Source organism: Mobula hypostoma, chromosome 10 (genome assembly GCF_963921235.1).
Source record: "Mobula hypostoma chromosome 10, sMobHyp1.1, whole genome shotgun sequence".
Lineage (NCBI taxonomy): Eukaryota > Metazoa > Chordata > Chondrichthyes > Myliobatiformes > Myliobatidae > Mobula > Mobula hypostoma.
The window spans coordinates 92,177,518-92,197,469 of NC_086106.1; the positions used below are offsets into that span (position 1 = coordinate 92,177,518).

The 19,952-nt window shown below is 39.1% G+C and overlaps 1 protein-coding gene across 2 annotated transcripts in view; it reads left to right on the forward strand.

Annotated features, from left to right (window-relative positions):
• Positions 1 to 19,320, forward strand: part of med12 (mediator complex subunit 12) — a 177,336-nt gene extending 158,016 nt beyond the window's left edge. For both annotated transcript variants that reach the window (XM_063060861.1, XM_063060862.1), the window contains exons 42-44: positions 8,998 to 9,183; positions 15,580 to 15,661; positions 17,170 to 19,320. In XM_063060861.1, coding sequence (XP_062916931.1) covers positions 8,998 to 9,183; positions 15,580 to 15,661; positions 17,170 to 17,207 — 306 coding nt within the window. In that variant the 3' untranslated portion in view covers positions 17,208 to 19,320. The remainder of the gene's footprint in view (positions 1 to 8,997; positions 9,184 to 15,579; positions 15,662 to 17,169) is intronic.
• Positions 19,321 to 19,952: the final 632 nt, after the last annotated feature.

The window sequence follows — 19,952 nt, forward strand, 5'->3', positions numbered from 1 at the left end:
ACAAGAGCTAAAAGTAAGATACAAGCTGAAATAGGCGAAGAACAGTGTGGTTTTGTGAAAGACAAAGGTACAAGAAACGCAATATTGATGTCAGGGATACTATCAGAACAAGCTATTCAAATGCAAAAAGATTTATTTGTTTTATCGACTACACAAAAGCATTTGATAAAGTGAAGCACAATAAGTTATGTGAAATATTACAGGAATCTCTAGATCTAGATTCGAAAGACCTCCACCTAATCAGAAATCTGTACTGGGAACAGACTGCCACTAAGAATAGATGGAGAAGTGAGTCAGTTTACGAAAATCAAGAGAGGCGTTAGACAATCCTGTGTTTTCTCCACTGATTTATTTAATGTGTACAGTGAAACAATATTACAAAAAATAAGAGACATCTTGGGAATCAAAGTTGGTGAAAACATCAATAATTTCAGATATGCAGATGACACTGTTAATTGCAAGTATGGAGGAAGAACTACAAAACTTAACTGATATAATTGTTGAAGAAAGTGGAAAAATGGGTCTATCTATCAATTGCAAAAAGACAATGTATGGTGATATCCAAAAAGAAAGAGAATCCTATCTGCAGGCTGAGAATAAATGGAGAAGACATACAACAAGTACAGAACTTTTTCTACTTAGGAAGCTGGGTGACATCAGATGGCAGGTGTGACTTGGACATCAAAAGAAGAATAGGGATGGCAAAAGACACCTTTACAAGAATAAAGAGTATACTAACCAATACTAAACTAGGCATGACAACCCGCCTCAGAGTACTGAAATGTTATGTTATATGGCTCAAAATGTTGGACAATATCTAGTAACATGAGGAAACGAATTGAAGCAGCAGAGATGTGGTTTTTGAGGAGGATGCAAAGAATATCATAGACAAAATGATTATCTAACGAGTATGTCATGAACAGAGCAAACACATAAAGAGAAATAATGTATGAGATCATGAAACGGCAACGTAACTTCATTGGACGTGTGATTAGGAAAGAGGAGTTAGAATGCACTTTAATTATGGGAAAGATTGAAGGGAAGAAAGCAAGAGGAAGGCAAAGACAAGTGATGGAGACAGCAGCCAGAGAACTGGAAATGAATACCATTGAATTGATCCACTTGACCCGAAACAGGAGTGTGTGGGCCATGGCAGTCAAAGCTCAAACTGGGCATGGCACCTGATGATGATAATAAATTTTGCAGTGAACAGATGTATTTAAAGGGAATGAGGGAAATAAAACAATGAATTTAAAATGAGTACTGGATTTAGAGACTTGTTTGTTTAGTCAAACCAAGTCGCTTTTTATTGTCATTTTGACTATAAACTGCTGGTACAGTACATTGTAAAAGTGAAACAATGTTCCTCCAGGGTCATGGTGCTATATGAAACAACACAAAACTACACTAGACTGCAGACCTACACAGGACTACATAAAGTGCATAGAACAGTGCAGGGCAGTACAATTATTAATAAACAAGACAATAGGCACAGTAGAGGACAAATTACAATATAATAAATGATGTAGATGTCAGTCTAGACTCTGGGTATTAAGGAGTGTGATGGCTTGGGGGAAGAAACTGTTGAGCAGTCTGGTCGTGAGAGCCTGAGTGGTTTGGTATCTTTTGCCAGATGGCAAGAGGGAGAAGAGTTTGTATGAGGGGTGCGTGGGGTCCTTCACAATGCTGTTGGCTTTGCGGGTTCAGCATGTGGTGTAAATATCTGTAATGGTGGGAAGAGCGACCCCAATGATCTTCTCAGCTGACCTCACTATCCGCTGCAGGGTCTTGCGATCCGAGACGGTGCAACTCCCGAACCAGGCAGTGATGCAGTTGCTCAGGATGCTCTCGATACATCCTCTGTAGAATGTGGTGAGGATGGGGGGCGGTGGTGGGAGATGGACTTTTCTCAGCCTTTGCAGAAAGTCGAGACTCTGCTGGGCTTTCTTGGCTATGGAGCTGGTGTTGAGGGACCAGGTGAGATTCTCCGCCAGGTGAACACCAAGACATTTGGTGCTCTTAACGATCTCAACGGAGGAGCAGTCATTGTTCAGCAGAGAGTGGTTGCTCCATGCTTTCCTGAAGTTAACAACCATCTCTTTTGTTTTGTTCACATTCAGAGACAGGTTGTTGGCTCTGCACCAGTCTGTTAGCCACAGCACCTCCTCTCTGTATGCTGACTCATCATTCTTGCTGATGAGACCCACCACGGCGTGTCATCAGCGAACTTGATGTTGTGGTTCGAGCTGTGTGTTGCAGCACAGTCGTGGGTCAGCAGAGTGGACTGAGCACACAGTCCTGGGGGGGCCCCCGTGCTCAGTGTGGTGGTGTTGGAGATGCTGCTCCTGATCCGGACTGACTGAGGTCTCCCAGTCAGGAAGTCTAGGATCCAGTTGCAGAGGGAGTTGTTCAGGCCCAGCAGTTTCAGCTTTTCAGTCAGGTGCTGAGGAATGATTGTGCTGAACTGAAGTCTATGAACAGCATGCGAACGTACGTGTCTTTTTTGACCAGGTGGGTGAGGGCAAGGTGGAGGGTGGTGGTGATGGCGTCGTCTGTTGAGCGGTTGGGACGATACGCAAACTGCAGGGGGTCCAGTGAGGGGGTGAGGGAAACACTGGAGGGAAGAAGCTATGTGCTTAAAGGGAGCACCAGGAAAAGGACTCTGTGAGTTTAATGAAAGCATAGGAAGCGGGGGGACTTCCGGGTCATCAAGGGAATGGCGGCATAAGGAAAAGGTCTCTCGACAAAAAAGAAGGTAAACTGCCCCAAAATCGAATTTAGACAAATACTTAATATTGCATAACTATATTAATAAAAGGGGCAAGGATGATGTCTAAGAACAAGAATAAAAAGTCCGCTCTGAAGGCTGATAAACATAAAGAGATGCAGCAAGGCGAAGGGCCTAGCTCCCCCACGGCAAGCCAGGACGGAGATAATGAGGGGGAATCGGTGACTTTGTCTTTGATTCTCAGAGAGATTTGCGAGTTCCGACAAGATAACAGCAAACAGCTGGAAGATATTAAAGGAGAAATAGTAAAAACTAACTCGCGGATAGATGAAGCCGAAGCGAGGATTGTTGGAATTGAAGAGAAGCTACAAAATGCAGAGGAGGTGATAGCAGAAATGCTGAAGCTACAAGACCAACTCCAGTGGAAACTAATAGATCAAGAAGGCCGCTCGAGAAGGGAAAATGTGAGGATCTACGGAGTTCCCGAAGGAACCGAAGGTAAACCCGGATTGATGATTCCCTTCGTGGAGAAGCTGCTTAGAGAGAACCTTGATATACTGGCCGCAAAAGACCTACAGATAGAACGGGCTCACCGCGCGTTGGCACCACAGCCTCTGGCAGGCACCCAGCCCAGATCGATTCTGGTCAGATTTCTCAGTTACAGAACGAAGGAAGAGGTGCTTAAAAGAGCATGGCAAAAGAAAGGTTTCATGTGGAACAACTGTAAAATCAGTTTAGACCACAACTATGCACCGGGGATTCTTGCCAGACGGAAGGAATATACGGAAACACGGAGAGTCCTGAAGGAAAACAACATCAGATTCCAGACCCTGTATCCAGCTCGGCTGAGAGTCTTTTACGACGAAGGGACAAAAACTTACGCTACGGTGGAGGAGGCAACGTCGGACCTGGCGGACCGGGGACTACCTATTAAAGTTATCACCCAACCGGAGTCGCTACTGGAGAGGATTCGGCAGAAGTCGTGGCAGTTAGTGGGGCGAGGACGCTCCACTCGAACCAGAGTGTCAAACTACAAGGAAAAGCTGCAAATATTCAGACGCGAATGTACAGAGAATACAGATTAATTAAGAGAAATGACTGAAAAGAGTAAATCGGACTTAAAAGTAAAATGAAAACTGGTAACTGAAAATAATCTAGGCGGAATAACTTGAATGATAGCAATATGGTCGAGACATAAATAGGAGAAAATTCTCTATGATTATTCAAACTGCTGAGGGCCCTCTAACACAGGGTGAAGATAGAGGTTATCCCTCTGAACTGAGGCGGGTCGGTGCTCAGGCCTCACTGTGGGAAGTCGGGGAAAATTTTCAAATGTTATACGTTCAGAAATGTCTAGGGTGTGGTTATATGTCTTGGTTTACTGTTGAGAAGGGATTGCTTACTGTTTGGTTAGAAAAGGAGAGTGCTTTTTTTCTACTAGAGAAAAATGCAAACTGAATTGGTAAAAATAATTTCCTATAATGTTAATGGGGTTTTGAATCCAATTAAAAGAAATAAGATTATGTCTAAATTGAAAAAAGAGAGGGCACAAATAGCTTTCCTCCAGGAAACACATATGAGCCAATCTGAACATGGAAAATTAAAAAGAATGGGCTTTAAGCATGTATTTTATTCATCATATAAATTGAGTCACAAAAGAGGGGTAGCTACTTTAATATCAAGTACTCTTAATTATGAACATATTTCAGAGACTAGAGACAAAGAAGGACGGTTTGTAAAAATCACAGGAAGAATAGAAGCTACAGAAATAACATTGCTGAATGTTTATGCTCCTCCAGGTAGTGAATGGTCATTTTATAGACACATTTTTGACCTAATGGTCAGTTCTCGAGGGGTAGTAATTTGTGGAGGGGATTTTAATATTAGATTAAATCCTATATTAGATTCTTCAAGAATAGTTACTCAGAATAAACCTCTGACTCGGAAAGTGAATTCATTGATGGAGGAGTTGGGAATTATAGATGTCTGGAGGGAATTACACCCTACTAGTAAAGATTATACATATTACTCTTTCCCTCATTCAGCCTATTCAAGGATAGACTATTTCTTTATCTTTAATACAGATAGACTCAGGATAAAAAACTGTAATATTGCAACAATTGATCTGTCGGATCATAGCCCAGTATCTATGTCTCTAATCCTGGAAAGGAAAATGAGGAAAACACTATGGAGGCTAAACTCACATATACTTAATAACCCAAAAGTAATGGAGAGATTAAGGGGAGAAATCAAAGAATATCTAGACCTTAATGACACGGGAGAAACATCACCAGTGATTTTATGGGATACATTGAAAGCTGTACTGAGAGGGAAAATTATTTCCATTACTACTCACATGAAAAAAATCAATGCACAAAAATTAGCAGACCTTCAAGGAAAATTAAAACAACTTCAAGTTGGAGATAGCAACAAAAGTAATTCAAATCGAAAACAGGAAATTAGGAAATTGCAAAGTGAAATTGATGATATTTATACATTGGAAACTCAAAGAAATTTTCTTTACCTGAGACAAAAGAATTATGAAGTAGGAGGTAAATCAGCTAGATTATTAGCATATAAATTACAAAAACAACAAGCAGATAATACAATTCATAAAATAAAGAATCCAAAGACAAAGCTTGTGGAGAGTACAATAGGGAAAATTCAAGAGAGTTTTGAAACGTATTATCGAGAGCTGTACTCCCAACCCCGGGCCCCCAGTGAGCCCTATATAGACAGTGTATTGAATTTTTTAGATCTACCTAAACTTACAGATTTACAAAATGAAAGTTTATTAGAACCAGTAACTGTCAAAGAACTGAACGTGGCCATCTCTAGGTTAAAGGCTGGAAAGTCCCCGGGTTCTGATGGGTTTACCTCAGAATGGTACAAGTCCCTGAAGACACAGTTAGCCCCATTACTACTTAACACCTTTAATTGGATCTTGCAGAGAGGAGAAACTCCACCTTCCTGGAGAGAAGCGATTATTTCAGTTATTCCTAAAGAGGGTAAAGATAAACTAGAATGTGGCAATTATCGGCCAATTAGTGTTCTTAATTTAGATTACAAACTATTTACATCTATATTAGCGCGCAGATTGGAAAAGCTTTTACCTGGCCTAATCCATTTAGACCAGACTGGATTTATTCAACAAAGACAAACACAGGACAACATAAGGAGAACTCTGCACATATTAGAACAGGTTAATAAGAACGAGACAGAGACAATGGTAGTAGGATTGGACGCTGAGAAAGCTTTTGATTCGGTTAGTTGGGCATTCCTATACAGAGTGTTAGGAAGATTCGGCTTTTAAGAAAGGTTTATTAAAGTAATTCAGACTCTGTATGACAGCCCAACAGCCCGAATTAAGATAAATGGGGACCTCTCTGACTCCTTCATTTTAGAGAGAGGCACTAGACAGGGATGCCCAATTTCTCCTCTCCTTTTTGCGCTATATATTGAACCACTTGCCCAACTAATAAGACAGAGCGAAATCGTAAAAGGTATCAAGGTGGCAGGGATTGAACAGAAAGTGGCATTATTCGCAGATGATGTTTTGGTCTATCTGAGTGAACCAGAAAAATCATTTATAGGATTGTTTACACTGTTGGATGACTTTGGGAAAATATCAGGTTATAAAATAAATGTAAAGAAAACGCAGGTTATGTCCCTAAATTATACACCATCCAAAAAATTGCAGGATACATACGATCTTAAGTGGGAAGCTAAATCATTAAAATATTTAGGAATAACCCTGCCGAAGGATCTTTCAACACTGTCACAGGTAAATTATGGGCCATTAATCTCAGAGATAAAAGCAGATATGCATAGATGGAATCTTATCCCCTTTTTAAGTTTAAATTCAAGGATAAATACTATAAAAATGAATATTCTTCCTCGGTTATTATATCTTTTCCGTACTTTACCAGTGGAGGTGGATGATAATCAATTCAGGGAATGGGACAAATGGATTTCCCGCTTCATTTGGCAAGGAAGGAAACCTAGAATTCGATATAACACCTTACAGTTAGGGAAGGAAAGAGGAGTTATGGTTCTTCCTTGCCTGAGAAATTATTTTTATGCCTCACAGATAACCCCTCTGTTATATTGGTGTAATAGGGAATATAAGGCTAGATGGAAGGAAATAGAATTTGGATTAGTTGACAGTTTTCCTCTTCAGGCCGCAATAGCTGACAAAGGATTGATGGCCCAGTTGGAAAAATTTAATAATGCTTGGATAAATCTTACATTAAAAGTATGGCAGAAGGTGGTTAATTCATGTGGAATTAATAACATGCTAAAACTCTTTAGATGGTGTGCATATGATACCGAATTCCTTCCCAACAGAGGAGATAAAAGATTTGAGCTATGGATAAAGAAAGGTCTTACAACCTACCTCTCATTTATAGATAAAAGAGTATTACAAAGTTTCCAAATCCTGCAGGACAAACATGGCCTAGAACATAATGACTTTTTTAGGTACCTTCAAATACGAAACTATGTTAACCAGAGTTGTAGATAGGTCTGTATATCAACAGTAGAATTAGAATTTTTCAAGATTCTGAATTTGGCTTGCAGTTCAATACCTAGTAAATCAGTTTCTCGCCTATATAATGCACTCTCCCATGCTAAAAATGTAAATACACTGTATATTAAAGAGAAGTGGGAGAAAGAAGCGGGGTTGGTACTTTCAGAGGAGGCTTGGGGGAAAATCTGCAGCTTTCAATGGTCCTCGACTAATTCTTTGACTTGGAGAGAACATTGTTGGAAAAACATTATAAGATACTTCAAGACCCCATATCAGGAAAAATATAAAGATACAAATGTGATGTGTTGGAGAAGGTGCGGCTCCAAGGAGGCAAATCATTTTCATATTTTCTGGGATTGCCCTAAATTAAGTCTATTTTGGGAAGGTATTCATAGAATATTAGTTAAGGTACTTAGGTCCCAGATACCTCTGAACTTTGAGACGCTCTATTTGGGGCATGTATTGTTCCTTGAACAGAAGGAAGATATAAAGTTGCTGCAGGCCCTCTTAGCGGCAAGTAAGAAATCAATCACTAGAAAATGGCTAAATCCAATACCACCTACATTAGAAGATTGGTACGAAATTATCTTGGAAATATTTAAAATGGAAAAGTTGACCTACTCCCTGAGAACTCAAAAAGAAACATTTTATCAAATCTGGAATAAATGGATTGAATATATAACCCCAATGCGAGCAGACTTTAGATGACTCTCCTAATGATTTATATTGCTCTTCTCATCAACACAGTAATATTGCTAACGTAAGCACCCCTAGTCTAAATGTTTGTTGTTTTTTTTTGGAAAATAGAGAATTAACACAAGTAAAGGGAAAGATTTGGGAAAGGGATAAAAAAAAAATGAGAAAATTAAGTAAATAAGTACATAGGGATTGGATAATTATATCTGCGGGCAGGAACAAGCATGAACAAATTGGGATATAAACACCTACAATGGTTGGTATATAGGCTTGTATGCAACATTTTGGACCAGTGGAAATGGTCCAGAAGGGTTGTATGGAAACTTATTACCATTTTTCTTAACAACTAATTTCATTACTTAGCCTAATAGGTTAGATTTACCACAGTACATAATTATCTATTTAAATGTTTATTTTGCTTTTATATCATCTCAATGTGTACTTAAGAATGTATAAATAATTGTAGTTTTATACATATAAAAAAATGGAAAAGGTTATATGTGTGAAAAAAGTACATGATAATTGTGAACTCCTTATCCAAATAAAAATAAAATTAAAAAAAAGAAAGCATAGGAAGCAGGGCCCTGGTATAGTTAAAGGTAGAATAGGGGAAAAAAGCCCCAGTGAGCCAGATGCTATGTTTTTGGAATTTCCAACAGTCCACTACCGAATTACCTGTGCTTTACTGTAGGATATATTGTATCTCTTTATGTATAGTCTCCCTTTTCCTGTTCAACATTTCATCTATTTGTCTGCCTATCTATCAGCAATTCAATTGAATTAGGTAGATTATACCTCTATGCCAGAGGAAGCAGTAGAGGCAAGGTTAATTATATTTAGAAGACATTTAGTCAAGTAAATGGAGAGAGGATATAGGCCAAATGCAGGCAAATAGCTTCGCTAGATGAGTTGGGCTGAAGGAGCAATCCCACCCCACAATTGGAATTGCCATTAAGTATAGGAGTAAAATGTATAAATCCTGTGCCGTTTTAGGCATATATTCTCTCCTTAAAATTAATTCTTGAATTTGTTTTATAATTTTCAGCAACAGCAGCAACAACAGCAGCAGCAGCAGCAACAACAACAACAGCAGCAGCAACAACAGCAGCAGCAACAACAGCAGCAACAGCAGCCACAACCACAGGTACAACAACAGGTCCAACAGCAACAGCAGGCTCAAACCCAACCACAGTCTCTGGGAATGCAAGCCATCCCACCTCAGCAGACTATGGTAAGTTGATCATTTTGTCTTACCTGATTTTATGTTGGAACAGAAATTAATGTAAGCCCTGAAATACTGTACATGAGCTAGCTGCTGATCACACTTAGTATTGACTTCCTCCTGAAAAGCATACCAATCTAAACTGGACAGATCACATCTATGGACATGGTCTCATGTGATGCAATGTGGTTAGTTGCGCAGATCAGGGAAAATGGCATAATAGCCAAAGAAAACTTTTATCAGTTGGCTAAGAATTGTCTCCAGGGATTCCAAACTTGCCAGGAACTTCGAAGTTTTTTAAATTTATTTATTCATTTACAGGACGTGGGTGCCACCAGCTGAGCCAAAATATATTGCCCATCCCTAGCTGCCCTTGAGAAGGCGGTGATGAGCTGCCTTTTTGAACCGCAACAGTCCTGAGGTGCAAGTACACCCACAGTGCTGTTAGGGAGAGAATTCCATGATTTTGACCCAGTGACAATGAAAGAATGGCAATATGTTTCCAAGTCAGGATGGTGAGTGACTTGGAGGGGGATTTCCAAGTTTTGGTGTTCCCAGGTATCTGCTGTTCTCTTGTCCTTCTGGATGGTAATGGTCATGGGTCTGGAAGGTGCTGCCTTCGGAACTTCAGTGTGCTGTTGCAGTGCATCTTGTAGATAGTACCACTGCTGCAACTGTTCGTCGGTGGTGGAGGGATTAGATGCTTATGGAAGAGGTACCAATCAAGTGGGTTGCTTTGTACTGGATGATTATCTCACTGTCTCAAACATTTAAACTATTGAATATTTAAAAACAGAAGGTTGGTAATTTAAGCAACACACATCAAAGTTGCTGGTGAACACAACAGGCCAGGCAGCATCTCTAGGAAGAGGTGCAGTCGACGTTTCAGGCCGAGACCCTTCGTCAGGGCTAACTGAAGGACTCTTACTCACTCTTACTCTTACTCACTCTTCCTTCAGTTAGTCCTGATGAAGGGTCTCGGCCTGAAACATCGACTGCACCTCTTCCTAGAGATGCTGCCTGGCCTGCTGCGTTCACCAGCAACTTTGATGTGCGTTGCTTGAATTTCCAGCATCCGCAGAATTCCTGTAGGTTGGTAATTTAAACAGCTTAAAATATTAGAAAACATCAGTTTGTTGTTTTTGTGCTGTTAAATAGCAAGCCAGGTGCATTTCAAACCTTTCAAACCGTTTCTTCAGAGTGAAATTGTCCACTTCAGTAGATACTTTGTGGTTACCAATTACCTGTTACCAGCATGTAGAAATGGTTTGGGATATATTTACTTTTATGAGATTCATCTTGGGTAAATGTATAAATTGGTACTCTAATTACAGATATCTCAATGGTAATGATATAAAAAATTAAAAGGGAAACTTCAGTACAGCATATCAAGGCATATCAATGAAAACACAGACCACCTGTGAACTGTGGATATAGATGCAAAACATTTTGGAATTGATAGTTTAAAGTTACTGTTTCTGGAGTATCGTGAACAGACAATGCACATCCTCCCCATCTACATGCAAGCAGCCTTCTGAGAGAGCAAAATAAACCCAAAAGTAAAACAAGATTGAAGCAGAAATGAATGACACTTCACCAAATAATTGGAACTTCTGAGAACACTATGGCAATCTGCAAAGTAAATGTTAAACCAGTTTGTTTTACCTCATTCAGTTTTTGGCTTGGCCAAGAAATACCACAATGGACTTTTGAAAGCAGTGCCAACAGATGTCAGGCATGTGAGGCTGTTGGGAAGGTTGACTGAGCTATGGAATTGATGTAATAAATAGCAGAACCCTGAAATGGAAGGGCATATGGTTGATATATAACAAGGATGAGATCAGAAGAATTGATTGGTATCCAACTCATCTTGTGTATTGGGTAGTCATGGAACAGTTGTCAAAGAATATATTTTTCTAAGCCAGTTTCAAGGAGAACATTTTCCTTTGAGAGGTTGCATTTGGTAGAGATGAAATTGTTGCCCTTCAATTGAGGCTGTCGACTTAAAGAGAAAAAGCATTTTAGCATACAACTACACCTAAAAAGACAACAAAGTAGACAATTATCACCACACTGGTAGGACCAGATTTCCATAAAGAGATTGCAGAAGAACTGACAGGAAAGTGATCCCCAAATTTTGACACACTAAATTCCTTTTTTTCCCTATGGCACTTTTCTCAGTAAGATGAGATGGAATTACATGGAACAGTACAGCACAAGAACAGGCTTTTCAGCTCACAATGTTGTGCTGAACCAAATAAATTAGTAAACAAATAGCCAACTAAACTAATCCCTCATGCCTGCACTATGTCCCTATCCTTTAATTTTCCTCACATTCATGTGTCTATCTAAACATCTTTTAAAAGCCTCTAATGTATCTGGCCACCTCAGGCAGTGCATTCCAGGCACTTATGTGGGGAAAAAATACATGTCTTTCACATCTCGTTTGAACTGTCCCTCTCACAACTTAAATGCATGCCTTCTGGTATTACATATTTCAACCCCGGGTAAGAGATGCCATCTGTCTGCTCGATCTGTGCCTCTCATAACTATATAAACCTCAATCAGATCATCTCTTAGCTCCGCTGCTCCAGAGAAGACAACCCATGTTTGTCCAACCTTCATAAGAGTACATGTCCTCTTATGAAGTAGCATCCTGGTTAATCTCTTCTGAGACCTCTCCAAAGGCTCAACATCCTTCCCATAATGGGGTGACCCATAATATATGCAAACTCCAGATGCAGCCTAACTAGAGTTTTGTAAAGCTGCAACATAAAGCCCTGAGATTTGAATTCAGTACCTTGACTAATAAAGACAAGCATGCCATATGCCTCCTTAACCACCCTATCACCCTGTGTAGTCACTTTCTGGAAGCTGTGAACTTGGACCCCAAGATCCTTCTGCTCATGAAGATTGTTATGAGTCATGCCCTTCACACTATATTGCCTCTCTAAACCTGACCCACCAAGCTGCAGCATTTCTCATTTGGCCTGGTTAGACTCCATTTGCCGTTTCTCTGCCCATATCTGCAACTGATCTATATCCCATTGTATTCTCTGCCAGTCATCTACACTTTCCTCAACACCATTCTTTGTATCATCTGTAAACTTACTAACCCATCCACTTACACTTTTAACAAGGTCATTTATATCCATGACCAACATCAGTACAGATCCCTGCGGAACACCAGTAATTGCAACCCTCCAGTTAGAATAACCCCCTTCAGCCACTACTCTCTGTCTTCCGAGTGCAAGCCAGTTCTGAATCCAAATGGCTAATTCATTATGGATCCCATGCATCTTGATCTTCTGGAGGAGCCTCCCGTAAGGTACTTTGTCAGGCACCTTACTAAAATCCATATAGACAAAATCCACAGTTCTACCTTCAACAACCATCATCATGTTGTCCAAAGAATTCAATCAAGTTAATAAGACATGACTTGCCAAGCACAAAACGATGTTCCCTAATTAGGCCATGGTTTCCCAAATGCTCATAAATCTTATCCCTATTTTTTCTTCTCGATAATGATGATTATGTTTGGGTTTGCCAGTTAGGGTTTGGGATAGAAATTCTAGTATTAAGCCCTAACCATCTTCAGTTGAAATGTCCTTTCTGAGCCCCTGTCATTACAGTGGAGGTTAAAAGCTAATTATTTACATAAGTAGCAGCATTATAGATATTTGTTTAAATCTTGTGTTTGCACGAATTTAGCCAACTGTATCAGCAGTACCTATCTGAGAGACTGCTGTTGTTCTTCAACCAAAACAGCACAATAATTAAAAATAAGTATGACTTTGCTCCTCTTTCTGTAGGTGCTGCCTCACCTGAATATTTCAGCATTTTCCATTTCTTACTTCAGATTTCCAGCACCTTCATTGTTTTGATATTCAATAAAATATCTATCAGAATTCCAAATTCTTGTGCCTATACTTTCACCATTGCTACAAAATATCTAGGTGCTGGCATATTATAAATTCCTAGTATCAAGGTGCCAACTGGCCTATATAAAAATTATTACTTTACTGAATTGCATGTATTTCCAAGATAGAAGCTGAATTGATCGTGAGACAAAGACTCATCTTTGAAATAATCATCAAAGGCTAAATTTCCTTTCTCTAAAAAGAAGGCACAGTGAATGAGCATAAGACATAGGAGCATATAGGCCATTTGGCCCATCAGACCCGTCTGCCATTTGTTAATGGCTGATTTATATTCCTTCTCCTGCCTATTCCCTGTAACCTTTGACACCTTTACTAATTAAGAACTTATCAACCATTGCTTTAAATGCACTCAATGACTTGACTTCCTCAGACATCGGTGGGAATGAATTCCACAGAATCAAAACCCTCTAGCCAAAGAAAGTCCTTGTCATCCTTGTTCAAAGTTCAAAGTAAAGTTTATTATCAGAGTACATACTTGTCACCACTTACAGCCCTAAGATTCTTTTTCTTCGGGCATACTTAGCAAATCTATAGAAGAGTAACTGTAAACAGGATCAATGGACAACTGTGCAAATGCAAATATGAATAAATAACAGGCATGAAATAACAAGATAAAGATCCCTAAAGTGAGACCATTGGTTGTGGGAACACCAGAAGTAGAATGAGTGTAGTTATCCCCTTTTTGTTCAAGAGCCTACTGGTGGAACTGTGCTTGAGCCTGGTGGTGCAAATTCTGAGGCACTTGTACCTTCTACCTGATGTAGCAGTGAGAAAAGGGTCATGAGGATCTTTAATAATGGATGTTGCTTTTCTGTGGCAACATTTCCTGTAGATGTGCTCAATGGTTGGGAGGTTTTTACATGTGATGAACTGGGCCGAATCCACTACCGTTTGTAGGATTTTCTGCTCAAAGGCATTGGTGTTCCCATACCAGGCCATAATGCAGTCAGTCAGCACACTTTCCACCACACATCTATAGAATTTGCCAAGGTTTTTGATGTTCTAAAGGGATGTACTCTGAGGCTATGTCCTTTGGTCCTAGAATATCCTACTATTGGTAACATCCTCTCCACATCCATTCCAAGTCTTTCTATATTCAATAGATTTCATTGATACCTCCCATCCTTCTAATTTCCAGTGAGCACAGGCCCAGAGCTATCAAATGCTCCTTATGCATTAACCCTTTCATTCCTGGGATCATTTTTGGAAACCTCCTCTGGATTCTCTGAAATAACAGCACATCCGTTCTTAGCCATAAACACAAGAGATTCTGCAGATGCTGGAAACAAAATGCTGGAGGAACTCAGCAGGTCAGACAGCATTTATGAAGAGAAATAGACAGTTGTCATTTCAGGCTGGACCCTTTATCAGTCCAAGTAAACAACATTCACTGACTCCCCTTCGTCTATCCTGCCTGTTATTTCCTTAAATAATTCCAACAGATTTGTCAGGCAAGACTTCTTAAAGATTTTGGCCTATTTTATCATGTATTTCCAAGTACCTGGAAGCCTCATTCTTAATAATGGACTCTTAACATTTTGCCCACTACTGAAGTCATGGTAACTGCTCTATAATTTCCTTTCTTTTGTCTACCAATCTTCTTAAGGAATGTGGTGAAATTTGCAATTTTCCAGTCCCTGGAGCCATTCCAGAATCTAGTGATTCTTGAAAGATCACCACTAATGCCTCCGCAATCTTTTCAGTTACCTTTTTTCAGAACCCAGTGGTATGGCCCATCTGGTCTAGGTGAATAAATGATTTACCTTGAGATCTTTCAGCTTTCCAGTCACCTTCTCAGTAAAACAGCCGCACTCACTTCTGCCCCCTGACACATTCAAATTTCTGCCATACAGCTGGTGTCAGTTCGTCTGCCATTTCTTTGTTCTCTATTACTACTTCACCAACATAATTTTACAGTGGTCCATTGTTTACTTATGCCTCTCTTTTATTCTTTATATAGCTGAAAAAACTTATCCTCTGGTTATTGGCTGACTTGCCTCATCTTTTTGTAAGCTGTTCTAAAAAAACATCTTATAGGCATTCGACAAGTTCCTCGTATTGGGATCCAACACCAATCTCATTTTACTAATCTACATGGATTTTGAAATCCCCCATGATCACCGTAAAGTTGCTCTTCTTACTTACCGTTTCTATCTCTCAATATAATTTGTAGCAGCCCGGGTTCGGAGGCCTCTATTCCTATCAGGGTCCTTTTACTTGTGCAGTTTCTCAATTCTACCTGCAAGGATTCTATATCTTCTGATCCTCATGTCACTTATTTCAAAAGGTTTCATATTATTTCATACTAGCAAAAGGGTTACACCATGGCATAACGCTAAGTGTAACACTGTTACAATGCCAGCCATACATGTTCAGTTCCACCTTTGTTTTTAAGGAATTTGAATGTTTTCTGTATGACTGCGGGTTTCCTCCGGTGCCGGTATTAATTATATTTAATCTTCAGTTCCAGCGACAAGGAATGCAACAAACGCAGCAGCAACAACAGACAGCAGCTCTGGTTAGACAATTACAACAGCAACTGTCAAGTAAGGTTGATGTATATACGTTTGATACCAGTGCTTGTAATAGTAAAGAATAAAATGTCATGTGTTCTATTAGCTAATCTGTGGGCCAGAGAGTTTTACTGATCATGAGTAGCTAGGTTTTATTCCAATCATGTCCAAGAAGCATGCAAGAAATGCAAAGTGAATGGTCTCCACAACCTGAAATTAACAGCGAATGCATGATGATTCATCTCTGCTAACTTGTAATGCATTCTCATAAACCAAAAGTGAGAAGTTGGTAAGATCCTAGTGCAAGCTCAATTGTGAGTTCAGAGAAACAAAAAACCTGCTGGAGGAACCCAGTGGGTTGAGTAGCACCTATCCACAATTGTCGACGTTTCAGGTTGGAACCCTGCATCAGTCTTGAAAGGGTCATTGTAAAATGAAAAGAGGGAATACTGAGACAAGAGCCAAAAGTGACTGGTTGCATCAAATAGTGGAGGGGAGGGGTGGAATTTTCTTTTCAACCAACAAAGAGGAGAGTGGCAGGTAGATAGCAGACAAAGTAGGAAAAGAGTGGGGAGAATTGAGAGCCAGTTGGACCAAACTGGAGAACGAGTGATAGGCGAGAGTGAAGGTTGGAGATGGTTGCTGGAAGGTGATAAGCTAGAATCTGAAAGGTAAAGCAAGTGATTATTTATTTCTAAATAAAATAAAACAATGGGAACCATTTTAAGGGAGGGGTGAATAGCAGTTGCAATCAGAACCAGGTGGTGAGCAGGGGAACCTTTGTCTAGTGGATGGTTGGAACCAGGTGCGGAAGGGGACTGAAGATGGGTGATGGGGATGTGGGGGCTGTGTGAGAAAGGGTAGAGGATAGAAGGGAGGAGGAAACCCATTTTGCTGGGGGATTACACACTAATATGTGCCTTTCTACTACCAGGGTGAAGTCCAACTATAAATTAGAGGAGCAAATCCGTATACCCTCCTTTACCTCCAGTGAGTTATTCCTTCAATCCTACTGTAGGGTTTTGAACTGAAAAGTCAGCAATTCCTTTTTTCCACTCAATTCCTCCAGCAGATTGTTTACTCCAGGTTCCAGCATGTGCAGCTTCTTGTCTCCTGCCTTAATTTAGAGAACCTTCATTATTGAGAGATATTAAGGTCTTGGTAAAGAAAAAGAAATATTTCTTGCTGCTCTTGAAAAACCTCACATTCTGTAATCCATCTCAATGGTTCCGTCAGCCCCAGAGTCAATGCGGTAACTCGTTTTCGTATGCACTCTAGGTTCCCCAGAAGTATTTTGAATTTGCATTTCACATTTCCAACATCCTCAGTATTTTGGTGGTCTATTGAATGTTAGATTTTTTCAAGGTTTTCTGGGTTGGATGGAAATTAAATTAAATTGACTGACTAGATGAACTGAAAAGTTGTACAAAAGCATCTTTGGGCAAGGTTTATTTCCTTCCATTGACCAGTGTGACATCAGTGTCTATGAATGTATTGATGATGTTTGAGATTTACTCACTCATGTTATTTTCATTTAACAGATTCACAGCCACAGAAGAATGCAAACCCATACTTTTAATGTTGGAGTCATCTAAAAGATTCAGAGACCAGCTTATTAGTTGACTTTCTGAAGAAGAACTTTGTCTCCAAAGGCAAATTGCTGCTGTGACTGAAGCTGCAGAATTTAACATGTTTTTAATTGTCCAATGAAACCAGACTCTTAATTGACTGTTTCCCTTTACTTTCAGGTTGCTCCTAGTGCCTGTATATTCTTGGTTAGGGAAATAATAATCCACCCATTAAAGGGTAAAGAGAGATGCTGGTATAATTTTTCCAGTCTTCCTCTCCTCATTCCACTCCTATCTTTGGCACTGAGGACACCAGCTCTTGGCTATTATGTGCTGAACCACAGTATTTCAACTGATGGATATTTTAAACTTTGCTCCTGAAGAATACTTAGGACAGTTATAAAGCACAGTTAGTACATTTGCAGCTATGCTAGGTGCCAGTGATGGAGATCATTTTGAGGCATGTTGTTAATGGAAATGTGATTCTGCCAGCAGCTGAACCAGCTCTGTACTAATATATATTATTTGTATATACACATAGCACTATATGAACACTTATTTTCATTAATTTTTCATATTGATGCTTTTAAAGCTAAAGAATCTAAGGAACACAGTAAAATTTTTTCTCTTTATGCCTAAAGTCATTGAAGTATGATTTCACAGGGCCTGCAGCACTTTGGTAGCTCACCTTGTAGATGTTCTTTATACATAAACTTGCACACTGAACTGCATAAGGTTTTTTTAGCCAAATCTGATCGATTCAAATAAGTGCACTTTCCAGAATGGGTCACTATGTGATGATGGAACCAGAAACCGGACGATGTGGCCTTGGCATTTCAAAAAAGGGTTTAGTTTTCCAAGGTGCAAAGTATTTTTAATTTGCTTTTGCCACTTGAAGGTTACAAAAAGGTTTTCAGAAGGACTTCACTCTTCATTTCGAAAACATTTGAATTGAAAGTTGATCATTTGGAATTATAAAGGTTTAGTGTTATCTCTGTGCTGGGGAGATATTGATACTTATAAAGGACTCTGTAATGATTTGACTTTTTCTACACTTTTTCTTTGTTTTTTTTGGGAGGGGGGTGGAAATCCAGCATCTCTCAGTCTGTTGATTTTGCAAGAGCTATTATAGAAATATCAAACATGGAAGTTTCACTGTATCTTCCACACCTAGCAGTTTGTGTGAATTCAAAGTGTCCGATGAAAGGAATGCCTTTTTAGTAAAGCCACCTATTAGTTTATGAATTACTGCAATCATTCCTATATTTTGGAAATGGTATTACAGCTACAGTTGTTGGTCCATGCCATTCACTAGCGCAATTTGATTGGTTTAGAGGAAAAAAGATGTAATTAAATAAGTGGAGTATTTTTATGTATAGAGCTATCCACACTTGTTTGCGGTCAAACTGAGAAATTTCCAATATTACCGAAACAACTGTGCAAATTCTTATTCATTATCCCAAAGTGATTCTAATTTAATTCAGCAGAAACAGAATGCATTTCTCAACCCAATAATTACCTTTATGTATAAGAATAGTTGAAGATTATTATTGTTGCTCACTCAATGCAAATGTTCCTCATCTTTGCATGAGTTTCAGTTGATTTCAAATGTAATTTGTACTTAAGAAATAGTTTTAGAAAGCTGCAAGTAAAAAAGGCACAAAGTGCTGAGCACATTGGTGCCAATGCAACACTCAATGTGTTGACAGTAATCTGAAGTTGAAGTATCATGGGAATGAACTACTGAAATTTAGTATATCCATAAGGACAGGCAAAGAAGGAACTTTTCCTGCATACCTGTTGCAAAAAAATTTTGGGATGATAATTGATGTACAATACCATCCCCTGCCACACAAGCGCATTAGATAGAGTCGGGTAGGAAAGAATAGACACACTGTACAGAAAGAAGTACTTTCTATCTTGGTTTGTAAAACTGTATCCACGTATTAAAAATTATGTAAATTTTTGGTAATTTTGTGTTTTCTCAGAAAATTCTGATGTAAAGAAAAAATTCAAGATGGTATATGTATAAAACAAATTGTACATGTGCTCTTTTTATATATAAAAAGCACAGACATTAGTCAACATGATGGAGATAACCAAATGAATCAGAATAGAGCCTGAGTTCTTTTTAAAAGACTTTTATTGTGTCATGGTTTTTGTAAACTGCAAGAGATACAGACATATTCCACACTCCGGATAACATCATTTCGCTTGGCATGATCAACATTTCTGCTTTCTTTTCAAGCCACAAACCTTTGAAGGTATTTAATTTTGGTATAGTTAAACTGTGTATTCACCAGTAAACAATACTCCCACAGTGAGGCAGAAATAATTCTGATTGCATCACAGTCAAAGTTAAATAGTCAGAAATGGGCAATTTATTAATGATAGCTCCTACTGTTAACTTCATAAGCTCATTATTAGGTTCAGGGAATACAAACACAGTTTAAAAATACACTTTCTTTTTACGATGGTGCTTTGGAGTGTATATCATGTCTTCAAAAGCCAATTAACATTGTTGGTATAATACCTGCTTTCATCTTAATAATGCATATCTTTTACAAGCAGAAACCGCACAGGTCAGTAAATCATTGAACGATATGCTGTTCCAGGAAAAAATGGTTAACCTATTAAAATATTTACTTGTGTTCTCTAGAGCTGAGTAGGAAAAATCCAGTATGGGTTAGTATTAATGACATTTGTGAAAGATAAATATATTTTTCTAATTGGTTCCCATTTATCAAGAGTTAAAC